Source organism: Artemia sp. Qi Xiang Cuo, chromosome 11 (assembly GCF_049724085.1).
Source record: "Artemia sp. Qi Xiang Cuo chromosome 11, ASM4972408v1, whole genome shotgun sequence".
NCBI lineage: Eukaryota > Metazoa > Arthropoda > Branchiopoda > Anostraca > Artemiidae > Artemia > Artemia sp. Qi Xiang Cuo.
In genome coordinates, this window is record NC_142804.1 from 9675156 (window position 1) to 9696250 (window position 21095).

The following is a 21095-nucleotide window of genomic DNA, read 5'->3' on the forward strand; positions in this document are numbered from 1 at the left end:
GGAAAAACGGCAGAAATTTGAAATGATCGTGTGAAATATAATGCTTTTCTAAAACCATCTATCAAATTTTGCTCTTTAAAAGACGTTTGTGCCCTTTTTCCTTGCAGCTGTGTACCTTATCTTACTGAGAAAAAACACAAATAAATTAATAATCTTATCTTATTTATTTTAGCTTCAGTATATGACAGGCGTTGAATAGTTTTCAGTGGAACCGCATATTCTGTATTCTTTATATTCTTTGAATTTTCAGTTCTGTATTCTTTGTGGAAGCTGCCGCAAAGGCTGAAAAACACGAAAAAAAAGCGAAAGAATACAACCAAAAGTCTTGCACCAAAATCTCTTTCAGTAAAGACACCCCCCCCAGGAACCATTCTTAATACTTAAACTAATAATATTCCTTCAGATAAATGGATGCTATAGGTACGTTTCCCTTTTCTTCGGACTGATCTGGACGACCTGCCATGCCCATTTGCTAATTTTTAGGCTAAGAATGCATTTTTTTTTTTTAGTTCTCATACCGTAAATATTTTACTTCATAAATAATGGATTATTAACATCCAAAAATTGCCAGTTTATGCAAAAATAAATTTGCAAACCTGGTGGCGTTTCAAATTTCAGGGCGAAAACCGCCATCGACGACATTCTCCTGAGCGAAATTTACCTAGAAATTGCCTTAGGCTCATCAGAAAATACAAGTTAAAGAATTGTTGGTTTTATTACATTCATGCAGTTCTTGCTTCTCCTCTAATATTTGTCAAGCTCACCAAATATTAGAGAAAGAAATAAGATGTCAATTTCAATGTCCTATTGATTTGGCATTGACTTAATTTGACATTAATCAAATTGATCCAACATTGACACTTGACATTATATCCAAAATTTTCAATATTTGACTTTGACTATTGATGGTATTTACCAAATGTCAAATGAAACTGTTAAATGTCATAGAAGTCATTTATGACAATAGTGACCTTGACTATTGATGGTATTTATCAAATGTTAAATTATAATGTTAAATGTCATAGAAGTCATAGAACAATTACCAAATTGCCATTCTGGCATTTCCTATGTAAAAAAAAAACAAAAAAAAAAATAGAACACAGAAATTAAGGAAATCACAATTGTTTGTATTTAGGGCATTTTTTTTTATATAAGAAAGTCCTTAGGAGAACAGGGCTTCAGCACTTGCAACGTTCAAAAGCAATCCTCTTTCAGTTTCATTTTGTCTTGTTTTTTTGTTTCTTTTGTTTTTTAGTTTTTTGCATCTTTGTCTCTTGGCTATTCATTGTGTCTTTTACTCATTCAGGCTGTCTTGAAAGTTTCTAATTGATTTAAATTAGAGTTAATTTAGTATAAATTAATTTAGAAAAATGCTCATTTTGCAAGTTCAATTGCTCAATAAATTAATACAAGTTATCCACTTTTCTAGGCTACAAAAAGTCGTCATTGACTTCCCTTGAAGGGAAATATAAAGCTATTATAATTTTCTTTCCCTTAAATGCAAAATATACCCCATATTACCAGTTAAGCGTTGCAAACAACTGGTTTGATATCAAATCCAAAGGTCAAGTAAAGAGCGACAGGAAATGATCAGGGTCGGCGTCGGGAACCTATTCGGGCCATTTTAGATCCTCAAATTCCTTCTAAGTGATTTGTCAAATTAATTATTTGCGTCAGGATCATAATGCAACTCTGTTAAAACGCGACGCTAGATGTTGTAAGCCTCAACTTTTTTATTTTTATATCCTTTATATCGAATAGCTTTATTACGTTGTTTTTGTTCTCTTAAAAAACCGATCTGTCCAAAATCATACTAGATTTCCTGCAATAAACGAGCTTTAAGCAATTATACCTTAATGTTATGGAAATTGATATCCCATATTATATGTCCCGAAAGCACAAAAGCACATATTGAAAGTATATACTATTGAAAGCACAAAAAGGAGACGTCTGATCAGTCCATTGATATTATATACTACATGTGCCGAAAGCACAAAAGCACATACTATTAAAAGCACAAAAAGGAGACTTTAGCCATGATCAGTTGATTGATATCACCAATCAATACAGTAAAACAGACAAAGATCCTAGGCATTCGAATGTATCATCCTAAAGAGGGGATTCAGCAAGCAAGGGAGAATAAGGAGAAATATGTACCACTAGGACTGTGATAACGATAGACGACGAATTTAACTCAAAACCTGTTATTGAGGGAATGAGTTTTGAGTTTTGGACAGCCCAACTGAAGTTAAAGACTTACCTGAGGTTGAAGATGTCAAAAATTTATTTTCGTATATAGCTGTGAATAATGAAAAGCCGAACAGCGGAAGCATTCTGATTGTACTACGTTGACTACAAATTGACCTGTTTTTTATTCTCAGCTGATTTCTTCACGTTCTCTGTTTTTTATAGATCTTACTTTATTTTATATTTATTTTTTAATCTCTTTTTCAAACACTTTTAAAAACTTATAGTTTTTTTTTTAATCTCATCATATTAAATTTTTGTAGGAAAACTTACTATCTGAGAAATCCAAATATATATCAGCATGTACTTTCAATAAAGAGAAAAGCTAAGAATTTGGCCACAATTTCATACTACTAGCAAAACTGGCACTGATGCAGCATCTATCTGAACTAGAAACATTCAAAAAAGCTTACTTTGTTAGAAAGTTGGGTTTTAATTAGAAATACAATTAATTCGATCCATCTCCACATTCCATATAAGCAAGCAGATTGTTTTGTTTTAAATTTATAATAAACCATTAAGACTCTAGGGTAGTGTGCTCTAGGGTAGTGTGCTCTAGACACTAGGTTAGTGTCTAGAGCACAGGCATTGGTAAATATAAATATGCACAAATATATCTGTTGTGCCATTTTTAGAAATTGGTTGTTATACCTATAAGCAATTTAAAAAAAAGGTGTAAAAGAAGATGAAAAAAGGTATATCGAGCTAATATTTGCATTTAGGTTTTAATCATGGTCCAAATTTTAATGGGCAATTTTATATGGTGCTGGTTGTTTTTTCTCTCCTAGAGAGGAACTTTCGATTCCTCTCATAATAGTTTTCAATATTGTTTCTGCTGATAAAAAGAGCGAGTAATGTATTTAGTTTTATAATGGCCAGACAACACTGCTGTAATAAATCGGAGAGATATTAAATATAGTTAACTTTTAATAGATAAACCTATGTTAAACCTATGTTAAAACCTATGTTAAAAGAAAAATTAATGCACAAATTTCCCTATGTTAAAATAAACCTATGTTAAAAAACCTATGTTAAAATAAACCTATGTTAAAAGAAAAATTAATGCACAAATTTCCCAAGACACAATACAATGATAGTAAAGAACGAACTATTTCTCTTAAAAACTGTGAGTAGTTCTTTTTCCAAATTAAAGTCAAAACGTCAAATTTTGACATTTTGCTGAAATTTGTTTATACCTCTCCTATAATGGTAGTAAAAATGGTGCTGAAATCGCTTTATCCCCCTCCTAAAATTATGGTACCATATTAACATTCTTAACTACAAAATGTGGTTAAAATGGCGCTAAAATCATTTTATCCCCCTCCAAATAATGGTGGTACCATATTAACATTCTTAACTACAAATGGTGTTAAAAATGGTGTTGAAATCGTTTTATCCCCCTCCTAAAATGGTGGTAACATATCAACATTTTTAATTACAAATGGTGACAAAAATGGTGCTGAAGTCATTTTATCTCCTGCTACAATACTAATATCATACTAACATTCTTAACTACAAATGGTGGTAAAAATGGTGCTAAAATCGTTTTATCCCACTCCTAAAATAATCATGCCATATTAGCCTTCTTAACTACAAAAGGTGGTAAAAATGGTGCTGAAATCACTCTGTCCTCCTCCTAAAATGGTGGTACCATATTAGCATTCTCAACTAAAATGATGGTAAAAAATGGTGCTGAAATCATTCTATCCTACTCCTAAGATGGCGATACCATATTAACCTTCTCAACTACAAAAGGTGGTAAAAATGGCGCTGAAATCGTTCTATCCCCATCCTAAAATGGTGGTGCCATCTTAACTACACCTTCTTAACTCTAAAAGGTGGTAAAAATGATGCTGAAATTGTTCTATCCCCCTCCTAAAATGGTGGTACCATATTAACATACTTAACTAGAAATGGTGGAAAAAATGGTACTGATATCGCTCTAGCCCCCTCCTAAAATGGTGCTGCTATATTAACATTATTATTTACAATAAGAAAAAATCCTCTCCTGTAACATATCCAAATATAGCTTTACCAACTTAATAGAAACAGGCAAAACAAATTAAAAGAAACTTTCAAAGAACTTGACTTTGACAAGTAGTTTTTCCACTTGTAGTTTTCTACTTAACAAGTCGTTTTCAAAATTAAAGCCAAAATTCAATAAGAAACAATGAAAAAGTGGAAGTAATAATAGCTACATTTCATTTTAAAAGGATAAGATTGGCCAAAATTCGGCTAAAATGAAATTTTAAACTTTATCCACAGTCCTAATTGAATGGAATCACCAAGAATTGACACAATATAAAATTAGTGACCTACCTGAAATTCATTTTCTGTATTTGCATTTCCCTTTCTTATAGGCCTGTCAAGGATAAACTGTCTAACATTTTGAATACGATGGTAGTTACGTAGTTTTTCATGTTTATTACCAAGTTGACTCACTGTTTCATCAACAACTGGCTTCACATTACAGATTTGTAGGTCTAACGACAAAAATAAAAAATGATAAATAGAGCGAAAAAATAAAAACTGAAATCAAAATTCGAATGTAAAATCTAAAATATCGTTGGACTCTCATTATCACATTTCTTATTCTGATTTTCAGTTAAAGCTTCTAATATCTATTCTATTCTTTTTGTCATTTTAATTCAGTAAAATTATTCTGCTATCTAAAGGACAAAAAATAGAAATGTAATAAGAATTCTCAGAACCAGAATAATTTATTCTGGAAATAGTATTCGTATCGAATGTGAAAATCGTATATGAAACTGTATCTGTATACTTACAACATATGTATGCTCATAATCTCAATTTTCTATGAGAGTAAATTTATTGTTAGTGTATAGTTTATTTATACGTAGAAATTGTTACAGTAACAGTGTAACATAGTACGCATAGTATACTGTAACACTGTAACTGTAATATTCTAACACTGTATCTGTAGCTCATAATCTTAACTTTTATAACACTGTATTTACAAGCTACATCTATAAGATATAAGCTAGATATCTATACGCTACACCTATAAGCTATAAGCTATATTTATAAGCTATAAGCTATATTTATAAGCTAAAGATTATAAGCATAATCTCAACTTTTATAAAACTGTATTTATAAGCTAGTCTTAAAAGTTTGATTTTGAGGAAAACATTCAAATATCATTTTTTTATTTTTCTTTCAAAGCTTCTGCTATTCATTTCATTTTGCGATTTCAACTCTTCTATTGTCAATGTTCAATATTTTTTATTTTGATTCTTCTATTGTCAATATTATTATCTAAAATTATTCTACTATTCAAAATTTCAACAACGTTTTTCATATAAAAGAGACATTCCCCGCTTTTTATAGGAGATAAATTATCTCGAATCTTTATGAGCCTCCTAAATTTCATAAATATTAAAAAAAAATTAGATTCCGGCTAGTTCAAGGTCTTTACTTTCATAAAACAAATATAATCTTTTAAAAACTGAAAATTTTAAAATTCCGTTGGGTAAAAGCTGTCAATGATGCCGTTAATTTCTATGTTGGTAATGATGATGAGTTTGGGATTTTTAAGATAATCATATTCGGATCAGGTTTCGTGTATGTAGTCTATTGTAAAGATTATAAATTGAACACGCGTAAGCGTAAATTTCTTAATATATATAAAAATGATCATGTATGGAGCGTGGAGCACCCCAAAGAGTCAGCACCAAGCGCTAGATGGCGTTGATGATTGTTTTTGTGGAGACATCATCTGGTTTCCACTTTTATAAGCTGTTCATACTCTTTGAATCACCCTTAATAATATTTTTCGCTTTTAGTTTGTTTTTTTCCTGAAATCCTAAAATCTCAATCCTGAATTTCCATGCCTCGTAAATGACAAATAAAGACAGCTGTTGCCACAAATAATAATCTATACAAATAATTTATTTTCCGTCAATTTCGAGTAGTTTAAGCAGCAAAATTTCTGAATGACACTTTTTAAATAAGTTCTAATTTTCAAAACATATTATTCACACATTAGTATCACCTTTCTTTATTTTTTACTTTTTTTATTGTTTGTTTATTGTATTTGTTTTGTCATTCTATTGTTTTCCCCCTAGCCAGCTGAACTTGTCAGCCATCTAAGCTAAGCCAAACAATCACTAGCAGTGCTAATTTAAAAAAATGTCTAGTATGAATGAAATAACAATGAAGTCGCTAATTAAAATGAGAGGGTGAAGATACAATTTGAGCGTTTTAAAACAAACAGAGTGATTGGTCGACACACCCTCTCCCCTTCCTAAAACCATACCGTTCTTCTTTTAGAACCTTATCTACAGCATCCCTAAGTCCAAAAAGTATCATTATACTAAGCAGTTAGCTTCTTACAGGAACCAAGCTAATGCCTCTGCAATTACCACATTCACTCTTACCGTCTTTTTTATAAAGGGGTTTAATTAAAGTTGTCCTAAAATCGCTAAGTACTTCCTCTTTCTCGAAAATTATATTTATAATCTTCAATAATTTGTCTTTAGCTTGGCAACCATGTTTCACCATATTTCAAAAACTCCTCTTCCAAACAATTAGCCCCATCAGAATTATAGAAGTCTCATTATTTTTTAATCTGTTAAAAATAAGCAAAAATATCTTCTAATCACTATTACAGCTTCAACGTTTTAAAGTAGTTTTCCGATTTCACGGTTTGCCTATTGTATTGTGTAATTACTGAACTTATTGGTTGAATATCTGGGTCTAATTGTCATATCATTACCCCAGAAAAACGACAGTATGCAGCCCATGTTTCATATGCAGATTTAAATTTTTAAAGCAGCACTTTATTTATTTAAAGATTTATGAGCTTCTTTGTTACAAGTTTTAAGCTAATATTACAATACAGATAATGTAGCCTATATTCTTCAAAATTGTTTACTATTTCTTCCAAACCTTGTGTAATAAACAACGAAATAGAAGTAGAACAATAGGTAAATTCTTTCTCTGTAAGACAGTGTAATGCGAACATTAAATGAATATTTTGACCCTTTATCCATCCTCAGAAAAACAAATGAAAAAATATAGAAGAAACTCACATTAAAATACGATGTTAGTATTTGTCCTAGTTGAACTTCAATGAAGTAATGATGCTGGGACTGTTTTAAAAAGATTTCAGTTTTAATGGTCGTATTTTAATGTGAATTTCTTTTATATTTTTTCATTGTTTTGCTGAGGATGGCCCTTGGATATAGGTTCAAAATGTTCATTAAAAGTTCGCATTTCACTGTCTTATAGGGAAAAAAATGTACCTATTGTATTACATTGTATTACATATTACTTGTATTGTTCTACTTGTATTTCGTTGTTTATGATGGAAAGGCAGTGTAGTCTTCCTCGCTATTTAAACTTTGTGTCAAACGACTTCTGAACTTTCCAAAAGTCAAGCTTATAACAACAATATGGATACGTTGAAGTTCGATAGCAAAGCATGGTTTGCACGTGTTTCACCATGGTGTTTAACATTTGAAGTCACTAATTGTAAGGGTTGAGATTAGAATTGCAATTACATTGTCCCTTCTGTCGAAAGATTTCTAATTTTTTTTTTTTTTTTTTTTTTTTTTTAATTAATGAGATCCGATTAATCAAATCTAAAAATCTTAAAATAAATCTTTGAATTAATTGAAATTTTAATTTTTCTGCTTTTTAATTGTGCCAGAAGAAAAGAATAAGCTAAGTTTAAAGGAAACTTTTTGTTTATATTTCTTATCCTTCACTTAGCAAAACTAAAAAAAAATAATTAGTAAATCTAATCAGTTTTGTGCTTCAGTCAGGCTGTAGCCCTGTTTGTAGCTACAATCAGGGCTATAAACAGGATTATATCTTGACGGAGGTAAGGTGGCTGAAAGGGATTTACATTGGTAATTTTTTTTTTTTAAGTCAATACATAATTAAAAAGCGCACACTTTTATGTAAATCCTTAAATCCAGGGAGTACGAGGAAGGTCTAACCGTAAAAAAAGAATAAGAGAAACATTTGCTCATTTTCTTTTAGCTATTGAACAAAAAAACGAAACAAATAACTAAGCACTGTCGTGATCTTTCGCCCAGAGCGAAGAATTCACATTTTTCAATTCAAGTCATACTTCCGTACCACGGTTTTCCCCAAACACATCCAATTAAAATTTTGAGATAGCATTTTCTTCAATGCAGTTGAAAATTCTGGAAATTATAATTTTGAGGATGAAAAACCCCCCAGACCCCTGAGGGCAAGTTATGCCCTGGGGGCATATAAGTTTTTGTATAGAAAGCGTTATCGTAGAGACACACGGTACTTGACATACTTGTCTTTGTCTTTGTCTTGTCTTGACATACTTTCTGTCTTGTACAAATATGTACAAGACATAACTTATGTCTTGTACATACTTTCTGGTTGTTAAAGCTTTTCCCTTGTATTAGAGAAAGCATAGTTATGCCTTTTAGAAGCCTCTACCATTGAGCTTTTCAGATTCTTGTCCATTTAGTTTTTCAGAAGCCTCTAGTCACATTCTAGGGAGATGCTAAAGATTGTAAGTAAGTATTAGCAATATTAGCTTAATGCGGTCTACCGTTGCAACAAATTCGAACAGAATTACCTAACATGAGTCTACCAAACTAGCCAAAGAGGTAAAACCACTATTAATTATACTAATTAAATTATAAAAGTGTTAGTTATATTTATATTAGCTTATACTATTGGCTGAACTTCAGCATAAATTCAGGCGGGGGAACGATTTTTTTCAGGTTATGTCAGGATCCGTTTTAATGTCAGAATAGATTATATACAATTGCCTCTAATTTAGACCTGATGAGCAAGAGTAACATGTTTTAGAGGAATATAAGCAAACACTTTTTTTTATATCAAATAATATACATCACATAGTAAGCTGTACGAAAAATTTGGCTAGTTCCCAGTTTCTAGTGCTGTAATGAAAAATATATTAAGATTTTTTTAGTCTCTTCTTGATGTCATGACGTCCAAATGGACCTTAAATTAGAAGTAGTTCCGTTTTAAAATTACGCTTTTCATTGGCACTCGGCACGCAGCAGGCTTCTATATATGGATTCTCACTGTCGCTTGTCTTCTAAACGCAGACAATTTGAGTCTTTTCTTGATGTCATGACGTCCAAATGGACCTTAAACTGGAAGTAGTTCCGTTTTAAAATTACGTTTTTTTATTGGATCTTTAACTTTTGCCTCGGCTTGTCTTTTATCATTATGAAAGACACATCGCCAAACCTTTGTTTCTTTTATTGTCCAGGTGGTGAGACAAAAGCTTCTTCTTTTGCCTTGACTTGTGTTTTGTCATTATGAAAGACATATCACCGAACCTTTGTTCCTTTTATTGTCCTGGTGGTGGGACAAAAACTTCTTCTTTGCCTTGGCTTGTGTTTTGTCATTATGAAAGACATATCGTCGAACCTTTGTTTCTTTGTTGAACCTTTGCTGTACGAAAAATGTGGCTAGTTCCTAGTTTCTAGTGCTGTAATGAAAGATACATTAAGATCTAGACGATGTTTTTCGGATGAAGGATGACGTAATGGCGCAGACTGTGCTTTTAGCAACCCATATGGGGTCAAAAGAAAGACTTGTCAACCCCGAATGGAATGGAAAGAGGTCGTAAGAAAGAATTCAAAAGAAGTTGAAACTAAAAAGAGGGGCTAAAAAGTGAAACTTTGATCGGATTCCAGCAGAGGAGGAGCGTACGCAGATGTGTTTACCTGAGGCGGCTTGGTGCTACAGAGACTTGTTAGTAGTAGTAAAAGTAGTTTTCTATTCTTTTCTTTATAGGTTCTTTTCTAATTTTCGTACTTTCCAGCTTTTTCACTATTTTTTAGATATTATGCTATTTGATAAAAAGCTCAACAATGTTTAGCCCCCTGGTTTTCTACCAGCCTTCCAGCTTCCATTCTCTGTACAGGAAAATGTCCATTCAAGTTGTATTTTGCTGCATCTCTGTTCCTAAACTTTGGAATTAGTTTTCCCTATTAATACTGTACTTATTAACTTACATTGTTGGTTGGATTTTAGAATAGTTTCAGGTGGTGGACCCATTTTGGTAAGGAGTTGCGTGGAAGGATATTCACTCATTAGGCGTTGAGTAAAGGCACTGATTCTTTCATACTCCAGGCCACGGTAGACAAACTTTTTGTTCTGAAAAGTGGGAAAATAATAAAACACATTTGTAAATTAGAATTTCAAATTATTATATCTTTGAATCTGCGTTACATCTTGAAAAATAACCATGGAAAGTGTGCTCTAAAAAAAAGAAAACTGACGTATAATCATGTACTATAATATACAGAAGCATACTAACATCAGAAATAAGTCAACTAAGCCTCCACAAACATATATTTAATACTAAAATTATGCCTATCCTACATTACGGATCAGAAATATGGGGGTATCAGCCGGCAAAGCAACTAGAAACCCTTCAGCTTCAATATTATAAACGAGTTTTTGGCCTACACAATACAACACATACGTTAGTATTTAAAGGTGATCTTATTATATTTAACCTGAAATTGAAAAGATATACCCAAATCATCAAATTTTGGTTAAGACTTTTAGAACTTCCCCAGACTAGACTTGCCCGAGCAGCATATGAAGATCTTCTCCTTCAGTGTAATAAAGCATCATGGACAGCACAAATCAAAAGGATATTAGATAAGAATGGATTTTCAAGTTCGCGGGAGAAGGGAAAAGGGCCAGAAGATCATGAAAAGTTCTTCAAGGTATTTAGTGCAAGACTTGAAGACCAAAAAGTGCAACTATGGCAATCAGCTGTGGACAAATCTCCGAGACTTACTGTGTAGGCTATAGAGAAGTAAAAGAGAATTTTGGTCAGGAGTTTATTTTAAGCTGGGATTGCCCATTAAATATCTGAGGATTTGGATTCAGATTCGAGCAAACTGTCTTCCAATTTATGCTAAGGTTGTAAGGAAAATGAGGGAAGGTCCGGAGGCCGAATGCAGTTGCTTGAGATGTGGGGAAAATGATTATGGGTTGGGCCATTTCCTCCTCCGGTGTAAGCAACTCTCTCATTTAAGGGGATCAATTATCCAGGATGGGGAAGATAGGCGGCTTTGTGAGTTAATGAGGTCTAGGACTCCCCGTTATATTGTGGCAGTAGGAAATTTTGTATTGATGGGAAGGATGTCAAATGGAGTGTAATTTTTCTTTAGCAATTGTCTTTTTTGTATATGGCTTTAATTGGCTTTTAAATACAGATTATTATTATTATTATTATTATTGTTATTATTATATAATATATACTAAACATACTATAATACTATACTACAGTATACTATTATAGTATACTACATATGCTATAATATAAGTATAATCATATACTAATCATAAGCTAAACTAAACCAATCATAAACTGACAATAATCATAAAAATATTGTAACTAGCTAGTCGTTCTAATCTAATCGTAAAATAAACTAATCATAAGATAAACTAAACTAACTGTGAACAAAATTAATCGAAAACTGACAATAATCATAAGCTGATCGTGACTAGTCGTAATTAATCATACTAATTTAATCATAAGATAATCATAAACCAATCGTAGTCGTAATTGGTAATATCGTAAACTAATAATACTGATTGTAAATTCACAGGGCCGTATCCAGGACTTTTGTTGGGGGGGGGGGGGGTTACCCAATTTTTTCCCATGGACTTTGTCTAACATCCTCGAGCAGCATTACGTTAGCTCGAGACCGTTAGTCCGTCCCTTGCAAACGAGGACGCGTCCACTAGGCATACTTTCGTATCTTTAAGGGGCATTTTTTTTTTTTTTTTTTTTTTTTTTTTTTTTTTTTATATAGTAACGCCAAAACAAGACAAGTATTTACATAAAGTTAAATACTACAAGCTATTTTTTTTTTTTTGAGACAGCAAAGCAGAACGCAAAAAGAAGCCAAATAGTAGAAGTAGTCTATATATTTTTTAGTTTTTTAGCTAAAAGTAAGAGCGAATATCTATAAAACGAAATCCAGGCGACGATTTTTCTTCCCTGCAAAAATGTCGATGACCTTGTCAGGGCAGATGTCAACGTCCCTATGGACTGCAAGGAGGGCTAAGCCACTCAATCGCTCTTCTCCTGTTGAATTTCTCAGCCAGGTTTTGAGCCTTCTGAGCGTTGAGAAACTTCTTTCCGGAGTAGCAGTAGCAGTGCTAACAGGTAACGTCGCAAGAACAGCCAGAAGAAGAAAAACATTTGGAAAAAAGGTGGTGTCGCATGCCTGAAGCGAAGACACAGCACAAGTAGGCCTCTCTGATACCGGAACATTCTCCCACTTGATAAGCCATAGCTCAATTTCTTGCTTCAGACAGTCTGGCTCGGAAAGAATATCGCCATATAATTCAACCAATGACTCCAGGTTTAATGCCTGCAGATCGACAGAAACAATTTTGGCAGGAGAAAGGACGCGATTTGACAGCAGTTTCTGGTGAAGCATAAATCGTTGTTTCAGCTCTGAAGTGAAGTGGTCCAGGAAAGGAATAAAGAGCGAGGTTTTATAGGGGGTTGAGAAGGTCTGGATTGTCTGCATGCATACTCCGGCCACCTTTCGTCCTTGGATGAGTCATCTCCAGTCCTAAGTCACTGGCAAAACGCTGAGCTTCGTCGAAAATAGACATGAAAGCATTGGCAGCATTTCCTCGCATTTCCTTTGTTTTTGAAAGGACAGTTTCCACGTGCCTGCATGCAGCTGCCAATTCAAAGTCAACTGACTGAAGAGTCTTGCACAGTGGAAGCGTAAGGCAGAAAAGCTCTTTGACCACATGGAGATACACAACAAATGGCGACTGGTTCATCCTGTCCAGCACCTGCGCCGCTTTTGCAGAAGTTTCTACATTTCCATTCTCTTCAAGAGCTTCCAGGGATCGCAGGATTGGTCGGTAAAGCTCAAGAAAACGCACGACTGAATCGTGGCACTCCACCCATCTTGTTTCGCAGAGTCTGGTTAAAGTATTTTTCTTTGAATCTGGTAGTATTTCTTTGATCTTCTCTTTTAAATACTGTGTCCTGAGTGGGGAAGTATGGTAAAAACTGCAGACTTGTGACAAGACACCGAAGAAATGCTTAAACTCCAGAATAGAGCATACAGAAGAGATGACCAAGTCCAGACTGTGCGCACTACATTGGACGTAAAGTACCTTCAGATAATTTTCACGTATAACAGTCTGGACACTCCTATGATACCCATTCCTCACTGATCTAATATCGTCTGCCTAACCAACCATCTTGTTGAGATTAAGACTAAGGCTTTCGATAAATCGCAGGATTGATGAAGCCAGACCTTGCCCAGTCAAATCAAAAACTGGGGTAAAACCAAGGAAGTCCTCATGCAGGTTCCCTTTGAAAGTGTAGCGGACGCAAACAGACAGCTGCTCGGTATTCGAAACGTCCGCCGTTTCATAGGCACGCACCGAAAAGCATGGACTTGCGCTTACTCTTTCCACAATAGACTGCTGAAGAAGCTCTCCAGATGCGGCAATAATACCATTCTGGATAATGGGAGAAAGATATGTGGCATTTCCTGTCGCAGAAAGAAGATGGTTCTTCAAAGATGGTTCTTCAGAACATCGTCACCGTGTCTCACCCTCAGCCACAGTAGTGCTCGGAAGTTGCCATCATTGTGAGAAGGTTCTGGATCTGAGACCGAAATGGGGCCAGAATCGTTGGTACCACGAAGGGCAAGCTGTTGCTGCCCACGAAATATCACCGTCTCAACAATTGGTCGCAACTTCTGGCGATTTTCTTGAACCTGCGCTTTTCTTGCCGCGTCTAGTTGGTGCACGATATTGTCCTTCCTTTTTTCCGAGACAGAAATGAAGTTTTCAGCCGATACGATGCAGTTTTTGTGAAACTGTGCTTGTTAGTGAGCTGCGAAGTACTCTATCACATCCTTCAAGTTCCTGAATGGTTTGGTGACTAGATTCCCCAAGCGCTGGTGGCAGCCTTTGCCAGCTGTCCCTGAAGAGAACAGAACGCAAAATCTGCAAAAAGCAGCGTCCTCAGACGGAGAGTAGGACAACAAACTAAAACGTGTGAGCCAAGTTAACTGAAACTTCAGCATCCGTTTTTTGGATACTGGAAAAATGTGGGAGATATCTGGAGTCCAAGGGCTTTTCAGCAAACAAAGTTTAGATTTTGCATCGAGACTGGATGATTTGTTGACAAAACGATCGTCATCACTTGCAACCAACGAAAGAGCTGGGTTGGTGTAGGTGCGTGTTGTGTTGCGGTTGGTTCCAGTATCTATGATTCAGAGGCTTCAGCGAGGGCTTCAGTGCCCTTTAGATCTGTAGGTTTAGATGAAAGATCCACAGACGTCCCGCTAACACCACTGTCAAAAACATCCCTGGTCCGCTTGGGTGCGAAAAACGACGTAATGTCACACTTCCTCTTCATGTTGAAAATCGCTCTTCTCTTATCCAAATCCGAAATTTAACTGAACTGAACTAACAATCTTGCACTCTCTCATAACATTTACCTCGAGCCCCCATTAATCCTAATTTACTATGCAAGGTCTGACCTTGCATAATAAGGCGAACATGGGGTTACCTAATTGCGTAAGGTGATCACAACCGTTTACCCACAAAATTGATTAGGATTTTTGTATGCCACAAAATCCAATAGGATAATAGCGCATATTAACTCTAATTTACTATGCAAGGTTAGGAGAACATGGGGTTACCTACGGTTACCTAATTGAGTAAGCTGATGAGAACCGTTTACCCACAAAATGCAATAGGATTTAGTGTGGGAGCATATTTTTTTTTCTGGTAAGGTTTTGTCTTTACAGGTATTTTTTAGACTAATTTTCGACTCGGTCAAAAACTTCGGGGGGGGAGGGGGGGGGGGTTCAAACAGGGTAACCCCCCCCCTGGATACGGCCTTGTAAATTCATACGCACTGATAGTAAACTAATAGTAAAGAGAGGAAAATCATGGTTTCAGCAGCAGCTGCAGCATAGTAAAGATTAAACAACATCACATAGAAGGTGAAAAAAACAAATTTTGAAAGAATCGCAGAAGATAAGAATAGCGGATAGTTTCAAGACAAAATCTCACAAACAAGAAAAGTAATAAAATGAAACCTTTTTTGTGTAAAAAAAAAATTGTACCGACAATAACGACAACATTCCGGTAATCTCACAAATTATCTTTTCAATATAGAAAGCAGCAAAAAATCCTTCTCAAGTAGAAGTGTCAAACTCATAAACCTCGGGCCACATGCAGCCAATGGGATGCACAGGCTTTCATGAACTACATTCATAAGTTTCGCAGGTTGTATGTATGAAATAAAGTTTGATCAGGAGTGTGTATTCGCATTGAACATGATTTGTACACGCCACGTGTTGAAAAATGACAAATTTTCTTCAAGCAAATGTATTTCTCATAAAACCAACTTACATTTAAATATATTAATTTTGTCCCGCATAATTTGTCAGGTTAGTTGCTCCTTTCCTCATACTGGACCAAATCAACCAAATCAACCAAATCAACCAAATCAACCAAATGTTTTGCAATATCAACCATGAATGCGAAATGCCAGATTAATCCAGTACAAGCACTAATCACACAGCTGAATCAAACAATTGCTCATAAACCTGAGGACTAAAGGTGTTTGATGACTCAGACCCTTCTCAATTATTAGCCTAAGGCTGAATATTTGGTCGACATATCCTCTACTCATCCTAAAACCACACTGTCTCTTCTCTTAAAACGTGTATTATATCTGGTGGTTTCCCGATACTAGTAAACGTGGCGAGACTGTTGCTCAGTTACCATGATCCCATCTGTGATTCATTCGAGCCTAATCACATTGATAGATTCCTTTATTTTCATCAGTTCATCATGAAATCAATTAAATCAACTAGGAGGATAAACAAAAAAAATAGATGAACAAAAAAATTAATAAATAAGATAGATAAATAGGATAAATAAAAAAGTAATAAAATTGAATACTAGGAGGGCAAATAACTATGCGCAGTGGCTCAAGCAATAAAATCACATCATCAACAATATAAAAAAAAGACGACAATCAAGAAGAAAAAAATCAAATGATAAAAAAACAACTAATCCATGAAAAGCAACTAAATCATGCAAAAATAAATAAATCGTTTCTCCGTCAATTAAGCCGAGTTTGTCAGATATTTAAATTTAACCTAAACCTCTGAATCCCTCAGAGAAAGCTGTCTCCTGTGATTACCGATGGTACTCCTTTCAATGTGTGAATACGATGTGTGAATACTCGATGTGTGAATACTCCTTGTGAATACTCGATGTGTGAATACGATGTGTGAATACTCGATGTGTACATACTCCTTGTGAATACTCGATGTGTGAATACGATGTGTGAATACTCCTTGTGAATACTCGATGTGTGAATACTCCTTGTGAATACTTGATGTGTGAATACTTCTTGTGAATACTCGATGTGTGAATACGATGTGTGAATATTCGATGTGTGAATACTCCTTGTGAATACTCGATGTGTGAATACTCGATGTGTGAATACTCCTTGTGAATACTCGATGTGTGGATACTTCTTGTGAATACTCGATGTGTGAATACGGTGTGTAAATACTCAATGCGTGAATACTCTTGTGAATACTCGATGTTTGAATACGATGTGTGAATACTCGGTGTGAGAATATTCCTTGTGAATACTCGATTTGTGAATACGATGTGTGATGGCACTCCTTTTGATGAAAAGTCTTCATGGCATACCTTAACAAAAATTGACGAAGAATCGAGCTTTCTTCAGCTTCATTACGGTATCCATTAAGAAGTTCTGTGCATAAAGCTAATGTTTATCACGTAGATAACGTGATCCCTGTCTAATAGATATCAATATTTGTCTTATGCAAGGTCGTATCAATGGGGGGGGGGGAATCGGCTTTGACGCACTTCCCCAAAATTTCCCTGTGACTCGTAAAAATGTGAAAAAATGCACACAAACAAATTTTTGATGCGTTTTTAAAGGTTTTTGTTAACCCCTCACCGAAAAACATACGCTCCTGGTTACGCCCTATTTCGTATGGATTCACTGTATGTGAAGACGGTGTTGTCGTACAAGAAGCTTTGTTGTATGTGAAATAGGTAATAGTTTTTATGAAATAACATGGTTTAAATCAGCGACAATTTTCTAATTTCCTTAGCGACCGAAAAAGCAATTTTCCTTCTCTATTAGGTGAAACATGACAGTTCAGTATCGTGTAATTTTTAATTCAAAAATTCAGCCCACAACCTAGTTTAGTTAACCATTTCGGCAGCAAGATTCCGAATTCATGATTGATATTACTAAACGTTTTAACCATTTAAATTTATCACTATGATGCAAAAAATAGCTAATTTTACGTGCAAAATTAAGACTTTCAAGTGTAAGTTTTACGGAAATCTATTTTTTCATGACTTGACATTTTCAGGCTATTAACTTTTTTTTACAATTTGAACAATTAGATTTGCATTTCTAGGGCCTCAGAATTATTGAAAAGTTTCAAGTTTCTAATTAAATAGTTTAGCCACATATCGCTGAACTGGAAGACAGAGAGACAGTCATTTGGATTTATATACACGGAACACAGAATCTAGGTTTGGGTCTATTATAGGAAATTCCAATGACCCTGAACTGATAAGAGTATGTAAAACTGATCAAAAGAAATACTCAAGATAGTCTTGAAAAAAAAACTAACACCATCTGGCGCTACTCAATAAAACCAAAAATAAAAACACTAACACCATCTAGTGCTACCCAATAAAACCAAAAATAAAAAAGTTTTTTTATCAACTCTTTTACTTTTGCTCAAAATATAGAAGGTTGTCAAATATGAGCGAACTATCATCGACTGCATTTTATAATCCATCAAGAAATTGTGTGCCCGATAGTTACAAATATTAAAGTGTGCCCGATAGTTACAAATATTGATAATGTTAGTTGTATATAAAATAATTAATAGCTATTATAATACTACATGGATTAAATCAGTGACAGTTTTCTACTACTAAAGAGGATATCATCTAAAACCAACCAGAAAAATTTGTAATTGAGAGCATAATCTAGCTAGGTGAGTGGTTGGCACGCTTGGTTTGAAATTCATTGTCCAAGGGGCAGGGGTTCGATTCCTGGTGTAGCCAGTTATCTGGTTCGGGACAGGGGTCAGTGGCGCGATTCTGTAAGCTCAGTCAGAGTCAAACCAGCTCTAATTGGGTACCTGGAGAAATCTGGGGAAGGTAAGCAGGAAGGGTGTGCGAAAGCACAGGATGGCTGCCCCCAGCCCCCTATTGCACTTCCTGGCTGAAGGGCCTCGAAACAGAGATCAGCGACCCCGGTTTAGACTTAATGGGTCTATTGTCATATTCTTTACCTTACCGAGGATCACTTGATGGCTTTTCTTATGCTCTTACATAATTTAATAATCGCTTCTGGAGTAAATAACATTTTGAACCCTTAAAGGACTAAAAGGGCTCAAAACTGCCCAAGGTAACCAAAAGATGTAGCTGATTCACGAATATTAATGTTATTTTCCTTAGGCTTAATATTAAGATGTTATTTGAAAACAAATTTGCAGAGAATCTTTTTTAAAAACCTGAGATCCCTCGAAAATGACGTCACGGCAAAACAGACGTCATTTTTGAGGGTTTCTGGCTCTGAATGCTCCTCGCATGGATGCCCCTCCTCAAGGACGTATGGAGAAGATGCACCTCAGATACCCCCCCCCTCTCCAAAAAAGCCAAATTTTTTCAAATTTCTGGGCACTTCTTATTCAATTATAAAAAAAATTACATTTTTTTTAATATCCCCCCCCCCAAAAAAAAAAAAAATTCTTACGTATGTGCTTGCTCCTCTTACAATTATAAGCTATTTAATGATAAATTTAAATGCTTCTTATCATAGCTGAATTCAGATTGTTCAGTGGAGTAAACTTACACGCACAAAGGGTGGGAAATCACATCCGTAAAATCCAACGAAGAAAAATTCCGTCTCTGGTCGATGCTCCTCCAGTATTTTTTCATAGAACGTAGCCTGCATCCTTAGCGTAACAGGAATTTTGATAACGTTGTTTGCACGCTGTTTGTAGAATTCTGTCAATTCTTCACAGAGTTGTATTCCTTTCTCCCAAGCCTGTACAAAAGTGAAATGAATGAAATATTTATGAATGAAATATGAATGAAATAAAACCGTTACTAGGAAGAAATAGAATAAAAATAAGAAATATTTTTTGAATAAATAACAGTTCGAATAGGGATAAATCCTTTTATTTAATAGTGAAAAAAAACAATCAAAAAATATACTGGATATTTCGATCACATGTACAGTGATCGTCATCAGCAGAAATACACTTTTTTTTTATAAAGTTCATCTCTTACTATCAAGGCTCTTTTTCTACTCTTATCCTTAATAAGGGGATTCAAAGTCTTGAATTGTAAAATTTCTGCTGATAACGATCCCTGTACATGTGATCAAAATATCCAGTATATTCTTTTATTATTGTTTTGATAAAAGTATTTATAATAAAGGAATAAAAGGACTTATTTGTCTAATAAAAGGATTTATCCCTATTCAAACTTGTTATTTATCGTCATGGAAAGGAAGCGTGTTCTTCGATATTACTTTTTTTGTGAATGAAAATAAATGGCAGCTCTAAAACACGAAACAAATAGATATTGCTCTATAAATGAAAAGCTCCCTTATCGTAATATTTTAACTATTTTTTCCGCAATAACAGAGGTGCTTTTACCTCCAAGAACGCATGATGTTTCCCTAATCAAAATGTATTCTTCTAGAAAGGAAAGTTGGTGGCAAATTCCACCCTCCACATTGAGCTCGGGCCCAAGTTCGAAAATTCGGGCCCAAAGAAGCCCATTTTGAGGCTCCAAACCCCCCGATCCAATAAAACAAAATATCCAATGACCAGAAACCTAATAGTTAGTGTGTAACTGTAAGAAAATGTGTAAGTGTTTAGTGCTACTGCACAAGCACATAGTGATTGCATATAGTGCTGCACAAGCACATAGTGATTGCATATAGTGCTGCACAAGCACATAGGTTTATAGTGACAATATTTTATATATGTTGCGGTAAAAGAACGAAATCTGGTGAATGTCGACATTCACCGGTGAAAGTCCTAAATAAGGATATTTAATAAATATTTTGGAGATACACCAAGCGACTATGTTTTGACAGAGGTTATAAATCTCAAAATGGGTTAGAAATTAGGTTAAAATCTCAGAAATATAAATCTCACAAATGCTCAACATTCACCATTAGTGTGTGGTGAATGTCAACAAATCCATAGTTGCTTGGTATATGTCAGAAATATTTGTTAAATATCCTTACTTAGGACTTTCACCGGTGAACGTCGACATTCATCAGATTTCTGTCTCTCATTATAACATATATACTGCTTATATATCATATGAACAAATCTGGAATTGTGCTATAATACAGCCTTCAAAAATGGAAGGGTATACAAATGGCTTTTGGACAATTTTAAACTGATTGACTACTGAAAATGGTTTCAGACAGGGGCATTTTAACCCTATTTGGATCAAATTTGTTTTATTTTGACGTAAAATACAGTAAATTTCCATTTCCTGAGGGTCAATCAATTCTATCTTTGGAAGATTCTCAATACTCTTCTCAATAAACTAAAATTATAAGTAAAATTACAAGTTTCTTATAAATACAAGATTGTTTCTCTGGAAGGAAGTATGTAATATTAATTAAATAGCATCAGTTAAATTCGCACAGTAATTCTGAATGAGTAGCTTTAACTTTAATGAATTTTAAATATTCAAAATAGTTATAAAAAGATTTTTTTATAAGTATACAGTTA

General features: G+C 34.5%; 1 protein-coding gene across 1 annotated transcript in view; it reads right to left on the reverse strand.

The window, feature by feature from the left end:
- Window positions 1-221: 221 nt before the first annotated feature.
- Window positions 222-21095, reverse strand: part of LOC148946609 (dedicator of cytokinesis protein 3-like) — a 54346-nt gene continuing 33472 nt past the window's right edge. Inside the window, exons 8-11 of the mRNA XM_089097060.1 lie at window positions 19187-19381; window positions 10251-10392; window positions 4567-4730; window positions 222-282 (exon numbers count right to left, since the gene is read on the reverse strand). Coding sequence (XP_088953186.1) covers window positions 247-282; window positions 4567-4730; window positions 10251-10392; window positions 19187-19381 — 537 coding nt within the window. The 3' untranslated portion in view covers window positions 222-246. The remainder of the gene's footprint in view (window positions 283-4566; window positions 4731-10250; window positions 10393-19186; window positions 19382-21095) is intronic.